Source organism: Syngnathus leptorhynchus, chromosome 1 (genome assembly GCF_054491065.1).
Source record: "Syngnathus leptorhynchus isolate UIUO chromosome 1, UIUO_Slep, whole genome shotgun sequence".
NCBI lineage: Eukaryota > Metazoa > Chordata > Actinopteri > Syngnathiformes > Syngnathidae > Syngnathus > Syngnathus leptorhynchus.
This window is the reverse complement of record NC_141195.1, coordinates 22,914,621-22,932,552: the sequence shown is the minus strand read 5'-3', so window position 1 is coordinate 22,932,552 and position 17,932 is coordinate 22,914,621. Positions and strand designations below refer to the sequence as shown.

The 17,932-nt window shown below is 46.1% G+C and overlaps 2 protein-coding genes across 4 annotated transcripts; both read left to right on the top strand.

The window, feature by feature from the left end:
- The first annotated feature begins 394 nt into the window (after positions 1–394).
- On the top strand, positions 395–1,901 carry tmem9 (transmembrane protein 9). Its single transcript, XM_085916583.1, has 5 exons — positions 395–573; positions 800–891; positions 978–1,086; positions 1,164–1,295; positions 1,371–1,901. Exons 1-5 carry the CDS (start codon positions 493–495, stop codon positions 1,509–1,511), a joined length of 555 nt encoding a protein of 184 aa, XP_085772709.1. The 5' UTR covers positions 395–492; the 3' UTR covers positions 1,512–1,901.
- A 945-nt stretch (positions 1,902–2,846) lies between these two features.
- Positions 2,847–17,896, top strand: LOC147062761 (dihydropyridine-sensitive L-type skeletal muscle calcium channel subunit alpha-1-like). Of its 3 annotated transcripts, XM_085927491.1 has the most exons (46): positions 2,847–3,031; positions 4,527–4,632; positions 5,403–5,542; positions 5,611–5,744; positions 5,813–5,965; positions 6,027–6,232; positions 6,582–6,685; positions 6,766–6,911; positions 6,999–7,080; positions 7,167–7,327; positions 7,394–7,619; positions 8,326–8,533; positions 8,594–8,714; positions 8,789–8,903; positions 8,984–9,083; positions 9,152–9,221; positions 9,288–9,420; positions 9,507–9,636; positions 9,709–9,768; positions 10,003–10,109; positions 10,182–10,269; positions 10,344–10,451; positions 10,519–10,571; positions 10,639–10,785; positions 10,857–11,058; positions 11,128–11,286; positions 11,480–11,590; positions 11,664–11,747; positions 11,841–11,894; positions 12,252–12,299; positions 12,382–12,408; positions 12,477–12,602; positions 12,668–12,733; positions 12,805–12,896; positions 12,963–13,122; positions 13,200–13,327; positions 13,466–13,562; positions 14,313–14,415; positions 14,478–14,579; positions 14,649–14,782; positions 14,856–14,981; positions 16,231–16,439; positions 16,517–16,581; positions 16,655–16,701; positions 16,778–16,828; positions 16,914–17,896. In XM_085927491.1, exons 1-46 carry the CDS (start codon positions 2,847–2,849, stop codon positions 17,133–17,135), a joined length of 5,496 nt encoding a protein of 1,831 aa, XP_085783617.1. In that variant the 3' UTR covers positions 17,136–17,896. The 3 variants fall into 3 exon arrangements, with proteins under 3 accessions (XP_085783617.1, XP_085783618.1, XP_085783615.1); XM_085927492.1 differs by lacking the exon at positions 11,841–11,894; XM_085927489.1 differs by lacking the exon at positions 11,841–11,894 and having other exon boundaries at positions 9,709–9,847; positions 9,968–10,109.
- The last annotated feature ends 36 nt before the right edge of the window (positions 17,897–17,932 follow it).

The following is a 17,932-nucleotide window of genomic DNA, read 5'->3' as shown; positions in this document are numbered from 1 at the left end:
GCTTGAATTTATGGGAAAATACTTGATGAGTTTTAAAACCCCTCTCTTGTGTTTTTAATGGCTAAAAAATATGAATGAAATAAGAGTAGAAGAGACAGACAATAAAAAGAAACGCATTTTCAGCACGAATGATGTAATTATTCATGAAAACATTCAATGGCAAAATATCTTTATTCCATTACTGTCTGTGCCTGTGTAGAAGTCATCAAAGCAGCATCACAAAGAACAAACTGTATATAAGTAACTCAACAACAGCAATATTATTTTTAATATAGTACAATGATCAAAACAGAACTTCAGTAAATGGTTTTCGTGATAAAGATTGGAACTTAATTGTTTGTATTCATTCCGTGATTTGAACTGCATGTTGAATGTATTTCCACCAGTAGGTGGCAGAGTCGCCGTTTGTTGACGACAACCCGGAAGTGGAGGAATTCAGCGGTCAGGTGATTCTTTTTTTTTTTTAGTGCGTTTCCATATACCTGCGAGACGATGTCGTTTTGCTGGACTTTTGTCGCAGCTGCGACATTGTTTGCTGTGCTGCTAGATGCTGCTTCTCTTGTGAATGCAAAGGTAAGACCAGCAGGTGCATTCTGCGGGGGGGGGGGGGGCGCTCAGGTAAAAGGATCATCAGTCAGCCATAATATCCACACATTTGCGCTGCTATGTCGGACGTGATATACCGATAAGCTTGATTTTGTGTTCATTCTTAAAAGCACCAGGTCTGCAAAGCAATGCTCACCAAAATCTCTAATTTGCGTTCTTTTTTTTTTTTTGTTTGGTTCGGCTGCAATGACAGAGCTTTGAAGATGTTCGCTGCAAGTGCATCTGCCCGCCTTACAGAAACATTTCCGGGCACATCTACAATCAAAATGTTTCCCAAAAGGATTGGTAATTTGCAGCAGTTCCCTTGTCTTGTTCTATTTGTGATCTGTTTGAGTTTGATTATTTTCTTTTTCCCACTTCTCTATGTCTAGCAACTGCCTCCATGTGGTGGATCCCATGCCGGTACCTGGCCGTGATGTAGAAGCTTACTGCCTGCTGTGTGAGTGCAAGTACGAGGAACGGAGCAGCAACACTATCAAGGTCAGATGAGAGCTTCCTTTTGCCAGCCCAGGTAAAAAAAGTGGGAGGCAATCAAAAGCTATTATTTTGCATCTCAGGTGACCATCATCATCTACTTGTCTGTTGTGGGGGCTCTGCTCCTGTACATGCTCTTCCTCCTTCTGGTGGAGCCTCTCATCCGCAAGCACGACGCTTACACGCAGCCTCTGCACAACGAGGAGGATTCTGAGGTACGGCAAATCCTCTGCTCACCACGAACCTCGGCTTCTCCACGTGCGCTCTTTCTTTTTTTTTTTTTTTTTTAGGAGATGCGTCCGCAAGTGGACGGCGGACTGGCCAGAGGAAACACGGTGCTGGAGCGGGTGGAGGGCGCGCAGCAACGTTGGAAGAAGCAGGTCCAGGAACAGCGCAAGACGGTCTTCGATCGCCATAAGATGCTCAGTTAGAGCCGAGGCCAGGTAGCTTCTCTGTCACCTGCTGCACTTTCGCAAGTTCACCACACGGAATTCCAAGGCTTGACGTAAAAATAGACCCGCTCGAGATTGCGATGCTTAATTGACGAGCACGGCAGTGAGCAATTCCTGCATGTGCTTTACAGTAAATTTGTGGAAGATTGAAAGTCACTCCTAGTTAGTATTTGAAAAAAAAATGTTTATTGTTTATCAATATTTGTTAATTGTTTGACCATGACTTTCTTTGTATTTAAAACCATTGCTACTGATGTGTTGACCACAAATGTATTTATCATGATTGTTTTATTCGATATTTGTGGCTAATTTGAATGTCCTCGCTAATCAGTTGTCTGTACGTTTGTCTTGATGCCAAATAAGAAAGCACTGGTTAAGCAATTTTGGGTGTTTGTCGTGTTAATTTGCTCGTACCGAAAATGAACACTAGAGGGCAACACGCTGCTTGCCCTTGTTAAAGAAGTTATGATCGTCTTAATCCTTCACTTTGCACGTTTAATTTGGAGCACATTTTGATGCTATGAGGTCAGTTTTTATGGAGGACCAAAACTGCCAAAATAAATTAATATGTGAAAATAAAAACAAAATGAAAAATACAATTGAAAAATCAAAATAAAACAAAAACATTAAAAATAGATCAAAGTAAAAATAAAGACAAAAGCATTTTTCAATTGAAAAATAAATATAGAAATAGACAATAAATTAAATAATCTCTCATTTCATGTCAGTCAGTGTCAGCATGTAATGAGGGGATGTGTTTTTTATATTTATTATTTGTAATATTTATTTATTATTTATATTTTTGACTTCTTTTTTTTAAATGTTTTATTTTCACTTCATTATTTTTTATTTTGGCAGTTTGGGTCCTCCAGATATTTGCATAGAAACTTTTTTAACTTGTTTTTTAATGTTTAATAGTCATACACTGCCCACAGTTCAGACAAACCAACACACTTAACACGAGTCACAAATGTAAACATTTGATCAGCCTTGGTCCCCTCCCTTGCCCTGCCCAGACAACCCACCCCACCCCCCTTCATTTTATTTCATCCCGTCTTGCAGGTCGTCACCCCCCAAACCTTTTTACCATCCCCAAGCATGGCTCGCCGCTAGTTCACGGTCTAAAATTAAACTCCAGCAGGGCCAACTGCGCTTGCTGCCACTTGGCCGGCAGGTTTTCCAGTCAGAGGTCCTCAGCCAGGCGAGGCCCGCGGCTCCGCTGGAGGCACAAACAAACGCAATTATCAACTCTGCCGCTCCACCTCGCCTTGGGATTATACAAGCGGCGGAGGAGGCCCCGTGGGAATCTCCAGGATGGCGGCAAACTCGGACGCGTCCAAGCCGGTCATCATGAATGAAGAGGAGCTGAAGAGGAAGCAGCGGGAGAAGCTGAAGAAGTTACAGGCCACGGGGGGCAACCCGAGACCTGCCAGATCCCTCTTCCTCTTCACTCTTAAAAATCCCTTCCGCAAGGCCTGCATTAACATTGTGGAGTGGAAGTATCCTTTATATTATATCGAGACGAAGATGGGAGCGTGTCAGGTGCCAGAACCATTTGGCAACTTGATGGAGCTGCTACGATTAAGCCGCTTTACACCGGCTGTTTGCCGAGATGTCAATCGCTAGCCCCCTTAAGCTCACGTCAATTTGCCGTGTGACGTGCAAAGACTGGTGTTATTCCCTGGCAGCCCACGTCCACGTCCATGCAGGCACGCGAGGCCATTCTGTGTTTAATGTGAAAATAGCGCTCAAATGCTTCCACTATGTGAGGCTTGGCGTGCAGAATATCACTCAGCGGTCCCTGCGGGGACTTTCCTACTTTTATTTTAGCCTCATGCCCATTCCGGGTTCAGACATCTTTCGTATCCAGAACAGAATTAGCTGACAGCAATTGATGTATTTTCAGACTCCGTTGATGAGTATGGATAAACTTTTGGATCAATAGATAGTCTGCTTTCTTTGTCATTCCAAATATTCAGGCTTCACAATTCAGGGCTTATTTATTGTACACAAAATATTTTACATGAGTGAGCATTTTAACACAGAAAGAAAGGGCCAAGTTAGATTGTGAACCCCATTATGTAAAAAGAAAAAAATCCCCCCCCCTACGTTCCGTTGCCATTTGTCGCCACATGCTCAACCGAGTCATGGGCACTTTTTATTGCACAAGTATAATCACATTGGTATGTCACCCCGCAGCAAGTAGGGGAGAGAGAGAGAAAAAAAAACACACAAAAAAATGTAGTGTGGTGACGTTTGACAAGAATGAGGAACAAGTCTGACTCATTTTGGCAGGCTCGCATGTGTTTGGCTGCTTTGGACATATTCTTGGGCCGAGCAGCTGTCCTGCTGCATCACAGCGAGGACATGATGCTGACCTGGCAGGCGAATTCTCTTACTGAGCCCCCTACTGGCGGGAATGAGAAAGTGTCAAGGCCTATAGTCAGTCGCGGGAGTGATGCAGCACATTGGTGAAAAGCAGAGCTGTTGTATTCTTGGCTTGCCAAAGTTGATTTTCACAAAATCAGCACCGAAGCGAATTTAGGCCTAGTCTAAGGATTCTCAATCTTTTATCACCAAATACCACCTCGAAAAAAAACTGCGTCATGATAGCCTTTATTCCTAACATATGTATTTAGCATCTTTGTATGTTAACGGACAGTTTAACTGTAAATAAAAATAACTCAACTCTTTTACTGTACCTGGAAGTCCCAATCATCTCACCTACAACTATTTTAAGATGAAGTCGACACGGTGAGCAGGTCACATGATGCTTTGTTGTGGAATCTACCCCGCAGGACACCTCAATTCTCATCTTTAATCATTTTATTAATGTCTTATATGACAGCCCAATAAACCTATCCAAGACGGGCATGGCACGTCCAGTGACGTGGCGGGAGCTTAGGGCAGCAAATATTATCTGTTCTTATTTCTTTAGGGAGAAAGTGCAATTCCCATCTTCCTTGAGTAATAATCCTGAACAGCAGCATACAGAACCTTTGAGATCATCATCTTATTGACCATCTTTGCAAACTGTGTTGCCCTGGCCGTGTTCCTGCCCATGCCTGAAGAAGATAGCAATAACACCAATACCAGCCTGGTAAGCGAGAATGATCGCTCCGTCGGGACTCTTCAGTGAGCAACACTCGTGTCTCAAATGTGATTTAGCTCTGTACGCCGTTTTAGATGTGTTCAAATATTCGTGACTTTATAATTTATACGGCATCCATGTGGGTGCCATTTGTTAGCTTGTCTATGGTGTTTTTCATTGTGTGCTAGCATTAAGCTAGCTTAATGGTTTATATGGCATCCAAGTGGGTGCCATTCGTTAGCTTGTCTATGGCGTTTTGCATTGTATGCTAGCATTAAGCTAAACAAAGGCAAACATCTGTGGTTGTTTGATGTACAAAGTTGTAATTCTCTTTGTTTTGTGTGAACTTAAATTAGAAGTGGCGAGAAACAGCTCAGAGAACATTTTTGGAAGAATTTTTCGCATGTCACAAAGTCAGTTGTGTTTACGGTCCATGCAGCGTTCGTCGAGTTTTTGCTCACAAGTCAAAGCAAAATAAAAAAAAAAGTGTCTTGTATCTCCAAAAAGAGATCTTTCTGACACTCAACCAAATGGATATCACAATACATAAATAAGTTTATACTCAGGGACTGACCCATTTGGCCAAAGGCCTTCTCATTCCTCTGAGGTGAGGGAGGCAACAAGATCTGCATCCACAAATCCAAATGACTCAAGAGAACGATAAAAATAGCTTTCGATTAATTTCTAGCTTTGGTTAAAAAAAAAAAAAAGGAACATCCATCACTCCAGCCATACTTGACGCAGAAGATCTTTAATTGGATAACATTTTTTTTCCGCAGGAGAGTCTAGAGTACGTCTTCTTGGTCATCTTCACCTTGGAGTGCTTTCTGAAGATCATTGCTTATGGTTTTGTGTTCCACGAGGGTGCATATTTACGCAACTGCTGGAACATATTGGATTTTGTCATCGTCTTCATGGGGTAAGAAAGAACCTTTGATGCGTGACCACAGCAACGTATGGGAGCACTCAGTGATGGTCCTCCTCTAGGTTGGTCACCTTTGCCCTGGATACCTTCAATACAATAGCAGGCGTTCCCATGGAGAAAGGCGGCGGCTTTGACATGAAGGCACTGAGAGCCTTCAGGGTTCTGCGTCCCTTACGCCTCGTCTCCGGAGTTCCCAGTAAGAAGCGGTTGGCGAGCACCTCTGATTGGACCTGAGGAGAACCTCTGTATCTTGTTTCCATCCAGGCCTGCAGGTGGTGATGAATTCCATCTTGAAAGCCATGCTCCCTCTGCTGCACATTGCCCTGCTGGTCTTCTTGTTGGTCACCATCTACGCCATCATGGGACTGGAGCTCTTCAAGTGCAAAATGCACAAGACCTGCTACTACACGGGCACAAGTACGCGGCGACGACTAAAATGTTAGAATGAACTTTGACCTCGATTCTTCCACCGCTGCAGATATCTACTCAACGGCAGAGGGGGAGAGGCCCGCCCCCTGCGCTCAGGCCGGGAACGGACGGCGCTGCTTGATCAACGGCTCCGAGTGCCGGCCGGGCTGGGAAGGTCCTAACGACGGCATCACCCACTTTGACAACATCGGCTTCGCCATGCTCACAGTCTACCAGTGCATCACCATGGAGGGATGGACCAAAGTTCTCTACTGGGTTGGTCACGCGGCCATGTCTTTGCCAACCTGTATTGCAAAAACCTTCCGGAACGCTACCATACAAAGATTTTATTTTTAATTTAATTTTTTTTTTTTTAACATATAATTTTTGCTTTGTTTTTACCTACATACCAGTATATCCATTTATACATACAAACGCTACTGTACAAATATTTTATATATATTTAAAAAAATATTTTTAATATATATATTTTTAGTAGTAATTTTTCTGTATTTTTTTAAATATTTTTTAATATATGCAACATTTAGAGGTCCTAACTTGTTTTCCAAAGCTGATGAATCAGCTTAGGCTGCACCCGCCCCTAAATGTGTGCGATGTCTTTCAGATCAACGACGCCATCGGAAACGAATGGCCTTGGGTCTACTTTGTTCCTCTCATTCTTGTGGGCTCCTTCTTTGTGCTCAATTTGGTTCTGGGCGTGCTCAGCGGGTACGCCGACTCAGCACGTACCGTAGAACTTCACGCCACCTTTTTCTCGACACCATTGAAAATCTTCTTCCTCTGCTCAGTGAGTTCACCAAAGAGCGGGAGAAAGCCCGGTCCCGAGGAGAGTTCCAGAAGTTGCGGGAGCGTCAGCAGCTGGATGAGGATCTGCACGGCTACATGGAGTGGATCACCCACGCTGAGGTCCTTGATGCTGACAGAGAGGGCAAAGGTCAGAGAACTGCAAATTGATTACACTGTCCGTCAGTCTGTCCATCTATCTGTCTATCTAATGTAATCTACCCACTTATCCATCCAGGTCTCCTGCCTCTGACCAGCGGCGATTCTGACACCGACAGCCTGTTTGACGTGGAGTGCAAGAGTCGTGTGATCTACTACTAGTGAGTAATCTGTGACTGTTTACGTGCACGCATTGACGAAGACAACACTTAGTTGTCCTCGCCGTCGGCGTTGCTTTGGCATCCAGTCGCCTGGCTCGTCGCTGGAACCGCTTCTTCAGGATGAAGTGTCTGGTTTACGTGAAAACCAGAGCGTTTTACTGGCTGGTGATGTTCCTGGTGCTCCTCAACACGCTGACCATCGCCACGGAGCACCACCACCAGCCCGCCATGCTCACAACAATTCAAGGTTGAGCAACAACCTCCACGTGGACTCCTAACGGACTCGGGTTGACATTCTTCTCTCTGTCGGCAGACGTGGCAAGCCGCGTCCTCCTGGTGCTCTTTGTCATCGAGATGTTTGTGAAAATGTACGCGCTGGGACCCCGGGCGTATTTCATGTCGCTGTTCAACCGTTTTGACTTCTTCGTGGTGATTTGCGGAATCCTGGAGATGATCATGTTGTCGGTGGGAGAGGTCACCCCCCTGGGTTTCTCCGTACTCCGGTGTATTCGACTCCTCAGGATCCTTAAAGTCACAAAGTGAGTCTCGCAAGCCACAAACATTCTCCTTAAACGACATCAAAAGTGGATTTTCACGGAATGATAAATAGACAGAAATGACTTTCAATACTGAAAGGAATTTTTAATGAATTTTCTTTTTTTGTTGATCTGTTTCTTTATCCATACATCCATTTTCTATATCCTCATTAGTGTTGCAAGATGAAAAATTATATTGTAATATTTTTATTTAATATTCAATTCAATATTCAATATTATTATATTGAGATATGTTTACTATGGTATTTTTTGTATTATATTTTTATAAATGTTTTTCACTAATTTACAGTATTTCAGCACCACTTTTCCCTTTTAGCATACAATTTTTGGACCCAAAAAAAAAAAAAAATTACTAGAACCAAACAATAACAACCAAATATCACAAAATGACCAATCTGTTGGTCAATATTACTTTGAAGTTATTCCCAACATTGTTCAACAGTAAATTGATCAGGTTACATATTTATCATTTATATTATATTCATAAAAATTATAAGTCCTTAACTGCTGTGGGCGTTTCTATTGTGTTTGGAGTAGAGGCCAACATTTTCTTTGCCATGACATTATAGCCACAAATGGCGCTGTAATGACTAAGAAGCCCTCTAGATGGTGCCATTACATCCATCTGCTTTTGAGATCAGCGCAACGAAATATTGGAGGCTGAATCATGGCTGTCCTCTTCTCGCAGGTACTGGACCTCTCTGAGTAACCTGGTGGCCTCCCTGCTCAACTCTGTCCGCTCCATCGCTTCCCTGCTCCTCCTCCTCTTCCTCTTCATCGTCATCTTCTCCCTGCTCGGCATGCAAGTGTTTGGGGGCAAGTTCAACTTTCCTGACAATAGGCCCAGACGAAGCAACTTTGACAATTTCCCTCAAGCCCTCATCAGCGTGTTCCAGGTGAGACATTTTCCACGGGTTCCGTCACGTTTGCTACTATAAACCGTCGTGGTCTCCCAGATCTTAACTGGGGAGGAGTGGACGGCCATCATGAACAACGGCATCATGGCCTACGGCGGCCCGGTTTTCCCCGGCATTCTGGTTGCCATCTACTTCATCGTCCTCTTTGTCTGTGGAAACTGTATCCTAGCCGAAGCTCCCCCGTGGGATATTCGAGCCGGTCAAAGATTGTTTTCCCGAACCCGATCCGAGCAGATATTCTTCTCAACGTCTTCTTGGCCATCGCGGTGGACAACCTCGCGGAGGCCGAGAGTCTGACCTCGGCTCAGAAGGAAAAGGCGGAGGAGAAGTTGAGGAGGAAGCTGCTGCGGTGAATCGATCATTGATTGACAGGGAAAAAAAAAAAAAAAAGATCATCTGCACTCCATCTTATCACGTCTTTGTGTGTAGGTCCAAAATGCCCGACAAAACAGATGAGGAGAGGGAGAGGATCTCCAAGAAACTGGCTGAGCAGAGAGCCAAGATGGAGGGCATGCCGACCACAGCCAAGGTTCAGCTACCTTCAAACACACGACACACACTTTCGAGTCATCATCAACGATCATCTTCTTCCATCAGCTCAAGATTGACGAGTTTGAGTCCAATGTCAATGAAGTGAAAGATCCTTTCCCGCCCGCCGACTTCCCAGGTAAACAAACTAAATTTGTCATCTTCTCAAGATCGCGGTGAAACTCTGTTTCTGCCTTCATCCAAGGCGACGATGAAGAGGAGGAGCCCGAAATCCCCATCAGCCCTCGACCGCGTCCCATGGCCGACCTTCAGTTGAAGGAGGAAACCGTGCCGCTGCCCGAAGCCAGCTCTTTTTTCATCTTCGGCCCGCAAAACAAGTCGGTGGCGGACACCTTTGCCTAAATGCCGATTGGCCGTCTCGCTGATTGCGCGTGCTCTCCTTGTTTCCGCCGGCGGGGCTCAGGTTCCGCAAACTGTGCTACAAGATCATCAACGCCTCGTCTTTTACCAATCTGATCCTGCTTTTCATCCTGCTGTCCTCCATCTCCCTGGCAGCCGAGGACCCCATCGATCCGAATTCTTATCGAAACCAGGTGTGAAAGCGCCGCCAAAGCCGTTTGACAAAAGCCGAGCGACGTCGCTGCCTTCTCCCTCTCGTCCCGCAGATTTTGGCCTACGCCGACATCGTCTTCACGACTGTGTTCACCATTGAGATTGTGCTGAAGGTAAGATGGATGGATGGATGGATGGATGGATGGATGGATGGATGGATGGATGGATGGATGGATGGATGGATGGATGGATGGATGGATGGATGGATGGATGGATGGATGCATGGATGGATGCATGGATGGACGGACGGACGGACGGATGGATGCATGGATGGATGGATGCATGGATGGACGGACGGACGGATGGATGGACGGATGGATATTAATTGCAACTTTTTCCCACGACAGATGACAGTTTATGGCGCGTTCATGCACGAGGGCTCATTCTGTCGCAACTCCTTCAACATCCTGGATCTGATTGTGGTCGGAGTCTCGCTGCTCTCCATGGGCATGGAGTGAGTAAGCCCAGGACCTTGCGTGTGAAACGTTGCATTGTCATTGTTGCCTGCGTCATTTGCGGTGTTCAGATCCAGCGCCATCTCGGTGGTGAAGATTCTCAGGGTGCTCAGGGTGCTGCGGCCTCTCAGGGCCATCAATCGAGCCAAAGGCCTCAAGGTCTGCGCTTTAGCGTCACGCTAACTCCCTCTCCATCGGAGCTTTTCTTCTAACTTTCTTTTTTTTCGGTTCAGCACGTGGTCCAGTGTGTGTTTGTGGCCATCAAAACCATCGGAAACATCGTCCTGGTCACCATGTTGCTAAATTTCATGTTTGCCTGCATAGGAGTGCAACTTTTCAAGGTTGGTGACGCCACCCATCCATCATCTTGCTAACATCTCGCTAACGGTTTGTTCTTTTTGACGACAGGGGAAATTTTACAGCTGCACGGACGTGTCCAAAATAACAGAGGAGGAATGCCAGTAAGGCAAATATCCGTTTGGCTTCGGAAAGACGCCGATGGTTTCACTCGTGGCTTTCTGCTCTCAGGGGATTCTACGTGAAGCACATTGAGAACACTCTACAGGACACGGTGGTGGCCAAACGGGAATGGCTCAACAACGATTTCAACTTTGACAACGTCCTGTACGGCATGTTGGCGCTCTTTACCGTTTCCACCTTCGAGGGCTGGCCCAAGTACGTGCCGACGCGTCGTCGGGTCGCGTACACGCGTAGAAGTTAGTTCGGAACGTATAACTCGTCGGCAGACTCTTGTATCGAGCCATCGACTCGGACGAAGAAGACACGGGGCCCGTCTTCAACAACCGGGTGGATGTGTCCATCTTCTTCATCATCTACATCATCCTCATCGCCTTCTTCATGATGAATATCTTTGTGGGCTTCGTCATCGTCACCTTCCAGGAGCAAGGCGAGCAGGAGTATAAGGATTGCGAGTTAGACAAGAACCAGGTGAGCCGAGGCCGCCGCCGCCGCCACCTTCAAACCGCAATGTGACCAGATCTCCGTTGCCTTTTTTAGCGCCAGTGCGTGCAGTACGCCTTGAAGGCCCGACCGCTGAGGTGCTACATCCCCAAAAACCCGTACCAGTACCGGGTCTGGTACATCGTCACCTCCTGCTACTTTGAGTACCTCATGTTCTTCCTCATTATGCTCAACACTTTGTGCCTGGGGATGCAGGTAGGTCAGTTTGCTTCCACATCCAAATATAAAAATGAGACTTTGTGCAGTTTGCAAATTATTATTATTATTATTTTTAAATAAGATCCAGCCCATGTCAAATGTTGTGTGTGTGTGTGTGTGTGTGTGTGTGTGTGTGTGTGTGTGTGTGTGTGTGTGTGTGTGTGTGTGTGTGTGTCCCTTTGCTTTTCAGCACTGCAACCAGTCGGACCACGTGACCAAGCTGTCGGACATTCTCAACTTGATCTTCACGGTGCTCTTCACGGTGGAGATGATTCTCAAGCTCATGGCCTTCAAAGCAAAGGTGGGCTTTCTTCCAGCCCGATGCGCCCCCCGCCCCCCCCCCCCTTTTAGTCTGAGCGAATGCCTCTGCGCAGGGTTACTTCGGAGACCCCTGGAACGTGTTTGACTTCATCATCGTCATCGGCAGCGTGGTGGACGTCATCCTGAGCGAAATAGACGTGAGTTAATGTCGCTCGGGTGTTCAACGGGAGGTTCCCGGTCTATGATTCTCTGTCTTACTTGTACTGTGTGTATTCGATGGTGCGAGCCAGACGCGTATAAGCGCGGCCCCGATCGGTGCCGGCACAACTAGTTGGCAGAATCTGGTCAGTAATGCGGTTACCCGTCCGTCGTAAGCACCACCACCGCCGCCGCCATCCTCCAGAGCAGCATCTCTGTTCTGTCACCCACCGCCATGTCACTCCCATCATTGCCACGATTCTCTTCCATTTGGAATGTCCACGTGTGTGGAGTCAAGAGAGCACAGCGCTGATTTTTTTTTTTTTTTTTTTTGGGTCACCGTATGTGATGACGCAATTTCTGCAGGTTTTCACGGCCTCTCACGCACGGACACGCTTTTGGGCCGCTTTTCAACCACGCCTTTTTTCTGGCTTCCCACCTGCCTCGCTCACCTTGTCCTTTTCTGCTCTACATCTCACTCATCACCTGTGTCTCCTTTGCAGAGCGCCCTGGCCGCCAGCGGAGGACTTTACTGTCTCCAAGGCTGCGCTGTAAATATTTGACCACCACTGCTACGTCGTACGCTGTGTCCTCTTTTGCACGTTCGATTAATTGTGTTCATTTGTTCTGCAGGACACCAATCCCATGCAAGCAATCGCGGTAAGCGGCCTTGGTTATGCCACGTCTGCATTTACGTGAAGGTTGACAACGAGCATTGTCGCGGGCAGGCCTCGGAGAACGCTTCGGTTTCCATCACCTTTTTCCGACTCTTCCGCGTCATGCGGTTGGTGAAACTGCTGAATCGCTCCGAGGGTATCCGAAACCTTCTGTGGACCTTCATCAAGTCCTTCCAGGTGCGTTCCCCGCGTTCAAGCGACAGCGGCGAGCGAGCTAAGCCTCGTTTCGTCTCGCTCTTCAGGCTCTTCCTCACGTGGCTCTGCTCATCGTCATGCTCTTCTTCATCTACGCCGTGATCGGGATGCAGGTGGGCAAGCTGGAGCGCTCGCTTCCGAACCAGAACGTGCTCAACTCAGCGGCGTTTTAAACACGTTTTAGATTTTCGGAAAGATCGCCTTAGTGGACGGCACGGAAATCAACCGTAACAACAACTTCCAGACGTTCCCTCAGGCGGTTCTTATGTTGTTCCGGTGAGTTCTCGTCAGGCGTTGGGCGCCCGCGTAAACGGCCGAGCACGCTGAAGATTTGATCTGCAGATGCGCCACCGGAGAAGGTTGGGAGGAAGTCATGATGGCGTCCATGTATGGGCAAAAGTGCGACCCCAAGTCTGACTTTCAGCCTGGAGAAGAATTCACCTGCGGCTCCAACTTTGCCGTCTTCTACTTCCTCAGTTTCTACTGCCTCTGTGCCTTCCTGGTTAGCGATCCACATTTGCGATCGGTCGCTGGCTCGGCAAGATGACTTTTAACAATAAATGTCGCCACCTTCTGCAGATCCTCAACCTGTTTGTCGCTGTCATCATGGACAATTTTGACTACCTGACACGTGATTGGTCACTGCTGGGTCCGCACCACCTGGATGAGTTTAAGAAGATTTGGGCGGAATATGACCCAGAGGCCACGTAAGCCACGATGACCTCCAAAAAAAAAAAAGACATTTCTGGATGAAATGCCTTGAGAGGAGAACTCGATCTGAGAAGTGCAACTTTTCGTTGAGGTTTCGGAGCATTTGTGTTGAAGGTGTTTGTGTGCTCGGCCAGAGGCAGAATCAAACATCTGGATGTGGTGACGCTGCTGAGACGCATCCAGCCTCCGCTGGGCTTCGGCAAGTTCTGCCCTCATCGTGCAGCCTGCAAGGTACGCACTGGGACACGATATTTAAAAAAAAAACAAAAAAAAAACTTTATTCAACAGTGTCTCACGTGTATAATCTTTACGTTCACATCAAATATGAATGTTAAAAAGAGAAAAAAGTTTGTTTCTTCATACAGGAGGTGACAAAAGAGACTCAGGCGAAGTAGTGATTTTTCGAAAATTATTTATGAGAGATCACGATTCAAGAAATGAAATCAACTCCAATCAACCAAATCTTGTGATACACTGCCACCTGCTGGTTTGATTGTGTTACTGCAGTTGTCAAATAACCCAGCGATTTTGTATTATGAAATCTCGGATTTGATTGTATGTTGACGGAAACCCTTTTGGAAGTGCACAGAAAGGGACAGAGAGACCACAATGGAATTTTAGTGGGAAATTCGCCTTGTGGCCGTGTAGCTCAACTAGTAGCGTAGGTCGTTCTTTAACTACAAAGTCAGCGGTTCGAACCCAGCTTGATCAGTGTCACGTGGTATCATTGTGTCCTTGAGTAATACATCTTACATGATGATTAATTGAGAAAGTGTTCTTAATTGAAGTATATGTAAAATCATTAAATACATGATAAAAAGAAAGATCAGTACGGTAGAAGTTTTATTTAATTAAAATTGACAAAATGAAAATCTTAAGACATTGTGGAGGTATGGGAATGGATTTAAGTGATTTAAAATTTTTCAAGTCAGACTTAGGTGGAATAAATGGAAAGAATCATTTGAGTTTTTGTGTCGGCAGCGCTTGGTCGGCATGAACATGCCGCTCAACAGTGATGGCACGGTCACCTTCAACGCCACCCTCTTCTCCCTGGTCAGGACAGCCCTGAAGATCAAAACAGAAGGTGGAGATCGTCGACGTGTGTGCGCAAGAGCGTGTTTGTTGACCTTGATTTCTCGTGAGCAGGAAACTTCGAGCAGGCTAACGAGGAGCTTCGAGCCATCATCAAGAACATCTGGAAGCGAACCAGCATGAAGTTGTTGGATCAGGTCATCCCCCCCATAGGCGGTGAGCACGCCGACGCCATTCCAGGCCTCCAGAGGGCTTTTTGGAGACTAACCGCGCCTCTACTTGCAGATGATGAGGTCACCGTGGGAAAGTTCTACGCCACTTTCCTACTCCAGGATCATTTACGAAAGTTCCTGAAGCGCCAGGAGGAATACTACGGATACCGGCCAACCAAGAAGAACGCCTCCGGCCCCGAGATCCAAGTAAGTCGGCCCAAGGGATTCAGAGGCTCGAGAAGTTTCCTTTGGTGGCATCATCCTCTTCTGGATTCCGTAGGCAGGTCTCAGGGCTATCGAGGACGAAGTGGCTGCAGAAATGCACCGAGCGATTTCGGGAGACCTGCACAATGAGGACGAAATGGAGAGAGCCATGCAGGAAGCTGGGGAGGAACACATTTACCAGGTGAAAGAAAATGTCGCAGGAAGCGCAATGCTAATTTCACTGAAAGCAGCTTCCACTCTTTAGGCTCATGTTTCAAACTAGGGTTTAGAAATAGGGTTAGGGCTTCAAACTAGGGTTTTAAAAGCCTAAAACTAGTTTGAAACCGTTGTTTGAAACCCAAACCCTAGTTTTAAACACTACTTTAAAACCGTAAACCTAGGTTTAAACCCTACTTTAGACCCTAAACCTAGTTTTAAACGCTACTTTGAAACTCTAACCCTAGTTTTAAATGCTACTTTGAAACCCTAACCCAAGTTTTAAACCCTACTTTAGACCATAACCGTTGTTTTAAACCCTACTTTGAAACCCTAATCCTACTTTGAAACCCTAAACCTAGGTTTAAACCCTGCTTTGAAACTCTAACACTAGTTTTAAATGCTACTTTAGACCTTAACTGTTGTTTTAAACCCTACTTTGAAACCCTAACCCGAGTTTTAAACCCTACTTTAGACCTTAACCATTGTTTTAAACCCTACTTTGAAACCCTAACCCTACTTTGAAACTCTAACCCTAGTTTTAAAAGCTACTTTAAAACCCTAACCCAAGTTTTAAACCCTACTTTAGACCTTAACCGTTGTTTTAAACCCTACTTTAAAACCCTAACCCACATTTTAAACCCTACTTTAGACCTTAACCGTTGTTTTTAACCCTACTTTGAAACCCTAACCCGTGTTTTAAACCCTACTTTAGACCTTAACCGTTGTTTTAAACCCTACTTTGAAACCCTAACCCAAGTTTTAAACCCTGCTTTAGACCTTAACCGTTGTTTTAAACCCTACTTTGAAACCCTAACCCACGTTTTAAACCCTACTTTAGACGTTAACCATTGTTTTAAACCCTACTTTGAAACCCTAACCCTACTTTGAAACCCTAAACCTAGATTTAAACCCTGCTTTGAAACTCTAACCCTAGTTTTAAATGCTACTTTAAAACCTTAACCCTAGTTTTAAACCCAAGTTTGAAACCCTAACCCTACTTTGAAACTACTTTGAAACCCTAACCCTAGTTAGAGACACAGTTATTGCCTGGACACATTTTGGGAGCACATTGTGGCCAGAATTAAACTTTTTTGCCCATATCATGTCCGTAGATTGTTAGATTTAACGAATGTTAAGGTGTAGAATTGTCTGAAAAAAATCTCATTGATCAATGTATCCCAATATTTATGCTGTTCCTTGTTAAGTTTGATTGACAATGTTGACACGTACAGCGTACGCACGGCTTGTTTGGAAATCGAGTAGAGCCTTTCGCCGTGGAGAACGCCAACGCTCCGCCGCCGCACATGACCAACCAGAGGCCCCTCAAATTCTTGGAAAACCAGCCCGAGTCAACACTCCCTTCACCTGCTGCCGAGCCCGTCACGAACTTTGCGCCGCCAACGGCTCCCAAAAGCAACAGCAACAACAACGCTTTTGCAGAGTGAGCGTCTGACACGCGTCCTCGAATGAGACCTCTGACATTCGGCGGCTGATGAGAACCTTCTTGCTCTTTTTCAGGTTGGGACTGCAAAGACAAGGTAGTGCCGAAGAGCTCGACAGCCCCGCTGAGGATGCAGGAGCAGGTACGGGACACAATTGTAGCTGAAGAAGAAGAAGAAGACATGAAATGTTGATTTGATGTCTTCACTCTTGTAGACGATCTGCACTCGTGGGACTTCACAGTGAGAACGGACCGAACGCAGGTAACGTGAACGGCCGGGCCGGCCCGTGTGCGCCATAAGAAGCGAAATGAAATGAAAAGCATCTCCTCTTTTGCAGTTCCCCTACGAACCCAGGCTCGCCGAAAGTCCGACCTCGGCCTATGACGAAGTGAGCGGCTTCGAAAGAAGCTTTTCCTATACGGGTCCATCCTCGGTCCATTTGGAAATCCACGACTTTGCTTTTTGTCTCCCAGGCCAAGAACGAGACAGCCGACGAGACGCACGCCACCATCGAGGACCTCGAGGGCGCGGCCCGGGCTATCCTCAAGAAGAAGCGGCGTGTCCCCGTGCCTCCGCCAAGTCAAACGGAGCGTCCCGACCCGGCCGTGAGGAAGAAGAAACGCCCCGTCGTCACAACTCCCTCCGCTCATGGTCCGCACGGGGCCGAGCCGCCTGAGGCCGACTCCATTGTTTAGAAGCGCGGCCACGCGTGTGCTTATCACGTGACTTCTTTTCGGGGCAACTCCGTCCTGAGGGACGACTCGGCCTGGGCTTCAAGTCAAACGTGCCCCGAATGGCTCTCTGTGGTGTTCAAGTCTTGATTTGTGGTGGCCAGCCCAAGTCTTGGTGTAAACAATCAGCAAAGTTCTCAACATTGGCAACAACCTTCAAAGTGGAGCATTTTGCCAGTTGTTCTCAATTCAAAATGGCTAAAGAGATCAAGTGAATTCATTCATTCATTCCAGCCTCAACGTGTCATCATCATCTAACAAAGTGAAATCACGGACTGTTTTCTGAATGCATTAAACACGTTTGAAGATGATTGCTGCAAATGTGCAGTGAAAACCCGATGTAACTATTCAATTAAAAGTTCAAAACAACTAAGAAATATGGTGAAAAGTAATTAGCTTCATGAACCAGTTGTATTTGATTTACTCCTCTAGATGGCACTGTTGGTGTGAATGAAGCAGTTTTAGAAATGCTAAGTATACTTTTAACCTCAAAGTTGAACAGAGGAGTGAAAAAATTAAAACAGCTTCATGAAACATATTTGAAGCTTCATTTATCATCACGAATGAAAAGCAAGTGACACATTACAAAAGTGATGAGTGACTGATGTCCCTAATAAATCGCCATGGCTGTGAGTTTGCTTGGACACCTCAGCAGAAGTTTCTCCTTGTAAAGTGAGCCACTCTTTAAATAGTCTCGACGGGCAGAGTGCTTATGGAACGGAATGTCCGAGTCCTCGTTTTGAAAATGTCTTGAAGCTGCA